The sequence below is a fragment of the Lepidothrix coronata genome, unplaced genomic scaffold (genome assembly GCF_001604755.1).
Source record: "Lepidothrix coronata isolate B3197 unplaced genomic scaffold, Lepidothrix_coronata-1.0 Scaffold58, whole genome shotgun sequence".
Classification (NCBI taxonomy): Eukaryota; Metazoa; Chordata; class Aves; order Passeriformes; family Pipridae; genus Lepidothrix; species Lepidothrix coronata.
The window spans coordinates 3,482,718-3,492,359 of record NW_016690238.1 but is presented as its reverse complement, the minus strand read 5'-3'; the positions used below and the strand labels follow the sequence as shown (position 1 = coordinate 3,492,359).

Here is a 9,642-nt window from a genome sequence, read left to right as displayed (position 1 = left end):
GTTGCTCTGGTTTTTGTCCCAGGAGATGAACAGAAGTCAAAAAAACAAAGGGAGTTAGGCCAGCTGTGCACGTGTGTCTGCAGCACCTGCCAGAATTCTGCTTGAACTGTGGGCAGGGATATAGTCCTGATTTCTTTTCCTCTTTGTTTCTCAGCTCAGCTGGATGACTCCAAGGTCACACATCTGGCTGCAAACTCAAGTGTCTCTTCAAGTGCTTTGTGACATTTAGGTCAGGGAGGACACAGGGAAACATTGAGCACATTCCAAGGCAACTGAGATCTTCCTTTAAGATGGGAGGATGACCTAACCATGGAATGACACACAGCTCTCAGGAAAAAAGGAATTTAACAGAAATCTTAAGATACAGAAGAAGAGCATTGATGTCAAAAGGAACTGACCTATGTCATCAGCACCAGATCCTTTTGGTCTGAATAATCTGATCCAGAATCATGCAACCTGCTAGTTTACAATTACATCCTAAACATGACAGAAAAACACACCTCACAAGGCTTTCAAGATTCAATGTGTATCTTGAAAGAAATTTTAAAAAAAAATTAGGCTGATATTTCAATAAGTAGGAAGCAATTTTAACATAATTCCTCTTCATACCAATGTCATGCAAACAGTTTGATTCAAGCAAAACATCTAATTTAATCTGCTCAAAATGAAAAACACTGAGGCTTGAATATCTTCTTACTCAATCAGAACTGAATATCAGGACTTATTTATGTTAATTTTAACTTGGGTAAGGGAATTCAGGTTTTGGTTCCTTTATCTAAACAGAAATTGGTAGGAGGAAGCATTGAAGTGCTAAAAACATGACTGAATATGATCACTCGAAACATATTTTAAAAATAAATGCTATTACTAACATACAAGTTTCATTTTCACTGTGCTACCTTAGGCAAGTCTGTCCTGTATACCTTGAATATCCTGAATTTCCACTGACACTTTTAATGTACAACCCTGCTACTAGATAAATACTTCTTCTTTCTGCACAGTGTGTAAACATGAACAGCAAATACCCTGCAAGCTCACCATACAGAAGTTTCTGAGGTAGATAAGCATCACCATCCCTATAGAAATGATAAAAAAGGTTAATTTCTCTAGCAACATTTTCAGTAAGAACACCACATTTCATCCTTTGAAAGATTTAACTTCACAGTCATTGGAATAACGACCAGCAAACAATTTAGTTTGTGCTCAGCCTCAAAAATCCTCAAAGCACAAGAGAATGACTCAAAGGTTTTAATGGTGATGACTTTGATACAGAAGCCATGTAGGTGACAGAGCCCTTCTATTGACTGTTAGAACAGTAATTAATACACACGATTGTCTCCAGGCCCCAGTACCCAAACAATACTGGAAGTGGAAAAAAAAGAAAGCTCGAGCTGATTTCCAGCTGGAGGGGGAAGAGAAATATAGAGCTGCATTCATGCACTTTATGGGAAAGATTGCATAGCTGGTTTAGAAAGAAAATGTCTTTTCATGTCCTTAGGAGGAGTTCTGTGCTTCTTCAACTTCTTCATGAGTTCCAGGGGATCATGTTCGTCCACTCGACATCACCAGCCCACAGAGGGAGTAAAATGCAGGAGCCCCACTGGAGTAAGGACACAGTTGGAGCACTGACCTCGGGAAGGAAGGAATCTCGTGTACAAAAGGCAAGTGTTTCAAGTTTCATAAGGACACCACGACCCATAAAATACTGGTTGAAGGTAAGCACCAAACCCAGCAGCTGCCATTTCAGAGGCTGAAAGGCAAACCTGGGCTGTGGTTGTCTTCAACACTGGGAGCTTGATCTTGGCTGCAGTTCTTTCCCCTCAGAGAATTTCCGTGCAAGACCCCCAGCTGTCCAACACAGTGATAGAGGCATCTCATTAGTTAAGGCCCGTGCTTTCTTTCAAATCCTCTTGGAAAACACACCAAAGCTAACCCTTCTCTCTCTCTCTCTTTTTTTTTTTTTTTGCACTTTTAAGAGCAGTATTAAATATTCATAAATATAAAAACTATGTGGAAATACCTTTAATAATACTCCAATTCTGACTGTTTAAAAAAAGGGGGGGAAAAAACCAAAAACCACAACCCAACTACCAACCATCTTTGCCAGAGTGCTTGGCCAGCAGTGAAGATAAAAATGTGACTGTTCCAAGTATCCTGTAGAGCACATGATGCTTCAGTCTCCTTGTGGACCAGAATTACTTCAGTACTTTCTGCTGAGTTCTGAGAAGCCCTCATTAGAGGACAGAAACCCCTGGAGTGCCTGAGATTCAGAAAGGCTGGACTGGCAAAGTCATTTCTGATAACACTGGCTCTCAGAAACATCTTCAGATTCTGATGTGGAAAGTACTGCAAAAGAAAGAAAAAGATTAAGAGGTTTAAACATGTTTAAACTATGCACTATGCACAATATTTTTCCTCAAGTACAAAAGGGAAGGGGCTGTGTAATGAAAGGGATTCTCTTCTTTCACACTCTGAGAAGATTTAAACGTGATGGGAGAAAATTCCATCTTCTGAAAATGTCAGCTCAGAGGGCTGAGCTCAGCCCTGCATTAAATCAAGTGCAAATTGACCTATTTATTGGATATAGAGCAGAGATAAATGTTTCCCAATGGTACTTTTGCTTTGGAACAGCCTTTGGGTTCCCAAACAAGACAAATTAGGCAGGGGAAGTTGTTGTTTCTCTTTTTGGGACAAAGAGATGCTGGTTGTTATCCCCTTTCTGTTTGCACTGTGACCCAGGCAAGCAGCACATCTTTCCACTGCCATCAGCTCTCAGAAGAGCTCCTGAGCATCTCAGCAGGCCAGTGAGAGACAATTTTAGGAAGACATGCCTAAAACCTCACTGTCTCCAGGCAGCAATCTCTGCTCAGTGTCATGGCAGGATAAACTGGATGTTTCTTTCTCGACTGATTGAAATCAGAAGGGATTATTATGTATTTTTGTATGTGAATTCTATAATTCTGTTGCCCTTGCTCAAAGAAAACCTTAAACGTTTGGAGTATTTGAGAGGCTGAAAAGCTCTGGATGTACAGTTTTGGGATTTTGTTTTACCAAATTGCTTTAATTACAGCAATTAGATTTGGATCAGAAATTCACTCAAGGAAGCTTGTGGTATGTATTTGGAGGAGATAAAAGTTTACATTCCCCCTGGTCCCTCAGGACTTTGTCTCTAGGAATTGATTCAATCTGGGTGACAGTAAAAGATGTGCTGGACACAGCCTGGCACACCAGCCTAAGGACTGGGACAGAAAGCAGAGAGCGATGCAAAGAGCTTACCAGAACTAAGGTTTTTTTTTTTTTTAAAAAAAAGGAATTATAAACATCTTGTTCACAACTCAAGAAATGTCTAGAGCCCCATATTAATCCAAACTCTTAAAAATTTAACTCCCTCTTAGGCAATATCTAGGAACTACAAAATCTGTAGTGTTGTATGTGAAAACATTCTGGGCATGACTCCTTAAAAAAAACTCCATCCAAATCCACCTAAGTGGAAATCTATTTATTGGAAAAAATTCTATTTTTATCAGAGTGTTATTTTGACCTTTGAAGATTCAGCTTTTTCCTAAGAAGCAGCTGAAATGCTCTTTGAAAAATACCGATAAAAATTATTCCCTTCCCCTGTTTCTTTGCTGAGCATCTCTCGCCAATTTGTCACGAGCTCCAATTTGAGTTCTTAAGAACTAATTAATCTGCATGTTGGGATGGTCTTATGAGATGCACATTCCCTATAAGAGAACTTCAGGTAGGACTGGAGTCACAACATCTGTTGTCTGGGCAAAGGCCCAAAAGGTTTCAGAAATGCTGCATTTCCAGTGCCATCATCTTGTTTAATCTGTTGTTTCTCTGTCTGGCAGCTCCCAGGTATTCCTAATGCCATATTCCTCTTAAACTCCATTTCCTGTTGTTACAGCATGTTTCACCCTCAGGCATTCAAATAGGCTGAAACTTCCAGGTTGATTTATAAAACAATTTCCTGTGGAAAACGTAACCAGTCTTGTAGAACAGAACACTGCTCAGGCTGCTCACACTTCCATTAAACTACAAGCAGCTTCTTAATGGTAACAATTTTGAGTGAAATAAAACTCCTGGGACCAAATTTTCTGAACCAGCAAGTGTCCTTATCATTTACAGCTCAGTCAGGCTGCTGGGAGCAGCCAAACACAGAGATCTGCCCCCTGGGCAGCACTAACAGGGTTTGCTTCCAGTTTGAAAGGGGTTCCTCAACGACAGCAGCACAAATCAGAAAACAGACTTTACTGCATCTTCATTTGCCTGACAGCAGCACAAAGTATGTCTGGGGGAGATTAAACCCACACAGGGTCATAAATAAAGGTTTGAGAGAGGAGGGATAAGGAAAATCAGTCTATGTACAAGGGATGAACTTTAGCTCACACCAAGTCAAAGCCTGGATCATGGTGCCAAAATTAACACCTGCTGTGTAGGATAACAGGACAGCTTGAAAAACACCAACACCCTGAGCTGTGTAAAAAAAGTGCTTCAAAACTGAGTGCACATTGTTATGAGAACCTGGCCTTCAAAGGTTTTCCACAGAGCAAAGAAGATATTCCTCCTCAGTAACTGCAGGTCTCATGTTAATGATGATGAGAATTTACAGTTCCTATTATAAAAGCCCTCAGTGTTTATCAGAAGCCAGGTAAGCCCTGGTCCCATATAGCAGCAGACAGAAAAAATGATCTGTGGCTCAGCACAAATCACCTGCTCAAGCAGTGGCAGAACTGGGGACAAAACTTAACTGCCTTGAATCCTGCATTTCCTCCTTTTACAATGTGAAGAAGCGGCTTTAGGTGGGGCAAAAAGGCAAAGAACAGAATAAGAAATCCTTTACCACAAATAAAAATCATCTGAGGCTTTGTTAAGTTATTCAGCATTTCCAAGAGGATCCTACACCAGGTGCCAGTCTGGTATTCTGGGATCAGATATTCCTAAATATCGATTGCCCATCGCTTCACAGCAAAATCTCTGAAACCTGAGGTTCCCAGCACTCCAATTGCTCCCTGGCAATCGTTCTCAGTGTGGCTGCTGCTTTGCTTCCTAGGTGTTCAATTTTCACAGCTGAGCAGCTGGAAGCATAACTCAATAGACTCCTGGGCTTCCTTGAATTTAAATTCTGGAACACGTTCAACTGGGCACAAGAAGTGGAGTTGTGCAAAACCAAATGAAATGATGACAGTCTCTGGACATTGATGGGTTGGTATTTGTTCCATGGACCTGCTTAAGGTTTCAGAAGAGACTATGTCAGGTTTCATATCTTTTTGCTACATTAAGGAGCTGTTCAGGGTAAGTTCACCCCAGCAAACAGGGCTGGTGATCTGTGTTAAGCCACTTCCTGAGCTTTGCACACCCTGTATTAGATCACCCAGTGAAGCTGCACAGCCCTGCCTGTGGCTGCACACAGCCCATGGCTACCCCTGAGAAGGACATTACAGCTGGAGACTGAGAAGAAAGGAAAATGAGAGGCCAGGAATAGAGCTGGAGATTAATTCAGAAAGGGATAAGAAAGCAGTGTCTCATTAAATGAACAGGTAACGTGTCCAACTGTTATGGCACCACTGAACCCAAAGAACAGGAACTGCTTTCTGTGCTGAGGGATCAGCTACAGGAATTGCCCTCTTGTCCCATGTCACACAGTCTGTCACAAACTGGCAGGCCCTGGCTACTGCCAGAGAGGCCCCATCAGACCTGGGTGTCCCTGTTGTGGCAATTAAACTTCAATGATTCCCACCCCAAAATCACTGTCTCGCTTAGAATGCAACATTTACACAGTATTTTAAAAATGAGAGCAAGTTCCTCAGATCAGGAGGTTCAGTATTAACAAATATGTCAGTCAGTGATGCAGTGCACACAGGAAAAATATGACTAAGAATATCCTGAAAAAAACCCCCCAAACTTATACAGGCAAAGTGAACAGTAAACCACAATAAAGCAGAGGTATCAAGTCTTCCATTGGTTCGGATAAAAGTGGTCTTGCCACCTTGTCACCTTCTTCTCCTGCAGCTGTTAATTCTGGATGAAACAGAAACCAGATCAGAGAACCTACACATTCTTTTCTCACCTCTGAGACTTTTTTCTATTATATTTTCATTTTGCAATATAGCTCCAAAGGTTAAAAACCATATTGATGTACCCTGAGAAGCATCAGCATCTCAAGAGGATTCTAATACTTTCTTTACATATATTTCCAGCTAAGAAATTGTTTTTTTTATACTGCTATCCATATAGAAGCTGCTATCCATATGGAAACTGTCTGGTCAGTGTTTTGGCCAGGAGCTGGAAGGAAACCCTTCTTTATGTCAGCAGGAACTCTTCAGCCTGAGGACTTCACAGATGAATCCTGTGACTCAGCTGATCTCCCGAACCTGAAAGAAGAGGGAAGTTAAGATTTCTCTTGAAGCCAAGGATGAAAAATATCTGCCTTAAATATGCACATCACCATCCTGAACATGCAGGAGACATCTTGATAACATGGAGTTCACCATGTCATGAACGTGGATCCAAGGACCTGTGTTTAAACTGAGCAACTGGATGCTCAGTCTTCCAACCCTTGGTAGCCTGGTCCTCTGGGTTTGTTGGTACTCTACTTTCTCTCACCTAATCTATAACAAGGTCTGTATTCTCACTCCATCCCTCTTCTTACTCATCATCTTGCCCTGTTGAATACTCAGTGCTTTCCACTCATTTCCTCATCTTCTCAGAACATCACAAACTTGGGAAAGAAGAATAATGATGACAGTCATCCCAGCGCTGCACCGGCAAACACTCCTCTCTGCCACTTCCTCAGGAAATGACTGGACTGCACAGCATCCTCAGCTTGGAATTCTCAGTCAGCAGTTTGCCAGCCTCTACAACACAGCAGTAAAGTCACTCATGGCACAGGAAACTCCTGCAACTGCAGCTTCTGCTGAATCTCCAGGTCTGCCTCCAGCTCCTCACAGGGGATTGCTGTTCTCTGCCAGATTTTAGGTGCAGCACAGCCTTTTGACTGATTCAAGGAAACTCCACCTGACCCCAGCAGCTTCTGTGTGGGCAGCACAATAAAGAAAATGTTTTCTCTTAGCTGGAAATATCTGTAAACAAAACACTAGAGCACCTCCTGAGCCTCACCTCACCATAATGATGAAATGTGTCTTGTTCTAAAAGGGTTTCTGTTGCCATACCTGATTAGCCAAGGAATGCCTGGTATGAATAAAAGGCATTAACTTTGTAGTGTCTCCTCTCAGAAAACTGATGTTTCTCAGGATTCACAGGAATCACGTGCTCGTGCTTTACTGATCACTTTGCTTTAATGTCTTCCCTCAGAAATCTCATTTATGAAAGAAAGAAACTGTTCTGTGTTCTGCAGGACACTTAAATGTTCTTAAAAAACATCAGGAGATGCTCTCACCTGCTCAGCACAAAAGATCAATGTGTTTCCATGTATATTTGTAACACGTAGACAATATTTACACACCATCCTATGCAGACAACAAGGAATCTTGCTATAGGCTTAAGAAAGATATGAATTTGAGCTTATAATAGATCAAAATATTTTCCTGAAGAACCCACACAAAAGTCATCGAGCTCTTGGTCTTCACATCATCAGAGAACTGGAAAAATAAACTGAGTCAGGTCATCCTCAGACAGTTCTCCAGCAAAACACTCACGTCTGACATTTCCTGTATTACACTACACAGTGATATCCTAAAACAACTCAGTACCTGAGAAAGTCTGGTGCTTTGGAAATCATGTTTTCAAAATCTGCAAAGCCCAGCTTTCCATCCCCATCCATGTCAGCCTCTTCTATCACCTTCTCACACACCAGGGTGATCTCCTCTGCTGTCAGCTCCTCCCGGGTCAGCTTATTGAGGGTTTGTTCCAGGTCTGCTTTACAAATGAAGTTATCTGTGTTAAAATCTGAACCAGAAAAGAACCAGAGGTCACCAGCAACTCTCACACTCATTTCCTTCCGCCACAGAAAGCACCCCCAAGCATCCCCCCCTCCCCACAGTACCGTAGATCTTAAAGGCATAGATTGCTTTGAGCTCTCTGGGAGCCATTTCACTGAGCACAGAGAACATATCCACAAAGTCATTGAAGCTCAGGCTGCCCTCTCCATCTTCGGAGAAAGATGACACAATCCTTTCTTTGAAGGGATTCTCCTGTGGGAAAAAATATATATATATATATTAGTATTTGAAAGATCAAAAAACCTCCAAAAGACTCCCTGATAATGAATACAGAATTCCACGGTTGGTTCTTTGAAGACAACTTTTTTTTGCCCCCCAAAAATGCATCCAAAAATTTACATTTGGATGCTTTTGCAGCCTGTGATGCTGCATTGTACTTCTTGCCCAGGTCTCTTCTCTCTAAACTGGTGCCCCCCTCATTCCTCCAGTGCAGAACACGTGCTTTATAAATGTTACAGTAAAGGTACAAAGAGCCTGAAGATGATTTTCAGGTAACAGGCTCCTGCCAGGGTGTCAGACTGAAGGAGCTGGCACAGAAAAACAGGGGCTGGCAGGAGGGGATGGAAACAGAGACCAAGGGAGAAAGCCAAGGAAGCAAACGGGGTCTTCCTGACTGAAGGCTGGAAGAACAAACAGTATTTATGAAACCACTTCCAAAAGTCAGTGTGTGCATTCCACCCCTGGCTGATGCAGAACCATCAATCACTAAGGATGTAGAGTCACATCCCAGGAGAATCTGGTAGAAAAGCCTTTCATTTGCACTGACACCCATCAGTGTCCAACCTGTGGTTGGACTGACTAAACTCCAGAGATTTAAATGAAATTTAATCTCCACAGGAGATGATCCTGAGATCCTTTCCTGCACCCAAGAATGAGACAATATTCTAAAACCACAAACACACAAGGAAGCATAAAAAAAGCTGCTTTAATACTCCCAAGTCCAAACCAGATGTTTTTATGGTATCAAAGCAACATCTTTGTCTCAGCTGTATAAAACTCCCAAATTAATTTGTAGCTGTATCTATAAAACTGGAAAAATCAATTCAATTCAGTTGAATCCAAATAGAACACAAACATGACTTGGGCTGTGAGCAGTGTCTCATCAAAGCTGTTCTATAGATGTACAGAAACCAAGACACCAATCAACATATTGATCTTCTATAAATGCAAACGGCTTCAGTGGTGGCATATCATGCTTCATATTTTTAATATGCATGCAGCATTTTGTTTAAAAGAAGCAGTATTGTGAAAGCTCAGAAGTTCAGTCCATTTAATTTCTCTTTTTTCTCTGAGTTTAATTACTTAACAGGTACTCACAAACCATTATTTTTAATGAAATTATTATTATTTTTAATGAAATCACATAAAACAGCTATATTTGAGAGGAAAATGACCGGAAAAATCTTATTTTTCAGTTTACTTGAATTGTCTTTTGCTAATTCACATGCAGAACAGATGCATCTATAAACACATTTTCAGCATAACTGTGGAGACTAAAAAGATAGAAGCAGCACGCAAAAATCAGAGTTGCTGAAGATATTGGTGTTTTATATATCATCTTAAAGGAATATAAAGTACCTTACAAGAATTGGGCCACTTACTACTCATATGCAGCTGCCTCTGCAGTGCAATTCAGCCACAGTTAAATGGTGTGCAGCAGCTCACAACAAGAGCTGGA

At 41.3% G+C, this 9,642-nt stretch overlaps 1 protein-coding gene across 5 annotated transcripts in view; it reads right to left on the bottom strand.

Moving 5' to 3' along the window:
- Positions 1 to 1,233: 1,233 nt before the first annotated feature.
- Positions 1,234 to 9,642, bottom strand: part of CIB2 (calcium and integrin binding family member 2) — a 52,322-nt gene continuing 43,913 nt past the window's right edge. For 4 of the 5 annotated variants that reach the window (XM_017816781.1, XM_017816782.1, XM_017816778.1 and 1 more), the window contains exons 4-6: positions 8,009 to 8,156; positions 7,716 to 7,911; positions 1,234 to 2,346 (exon numbers count right to left, since the gene is read on the bottom strand). In XM_017816781.1, coding sequence (XP_017672270.1) covers positions 2,325 to 2,346; positions 7,716 to 7,911; positions 8,009 to 8,156 — 366 coding nt within the window. In that variant the 3' untranslated portion in view covers positions 1,234 to 2,324. The remainder of the gene's footprint in view (positions 2,347 to 7,715; positions 7,912 to 8,008; positions 8,157 to 9,642) is intronic. The other variant, XM_017816779.1, reaches the window with a different exon arrangement.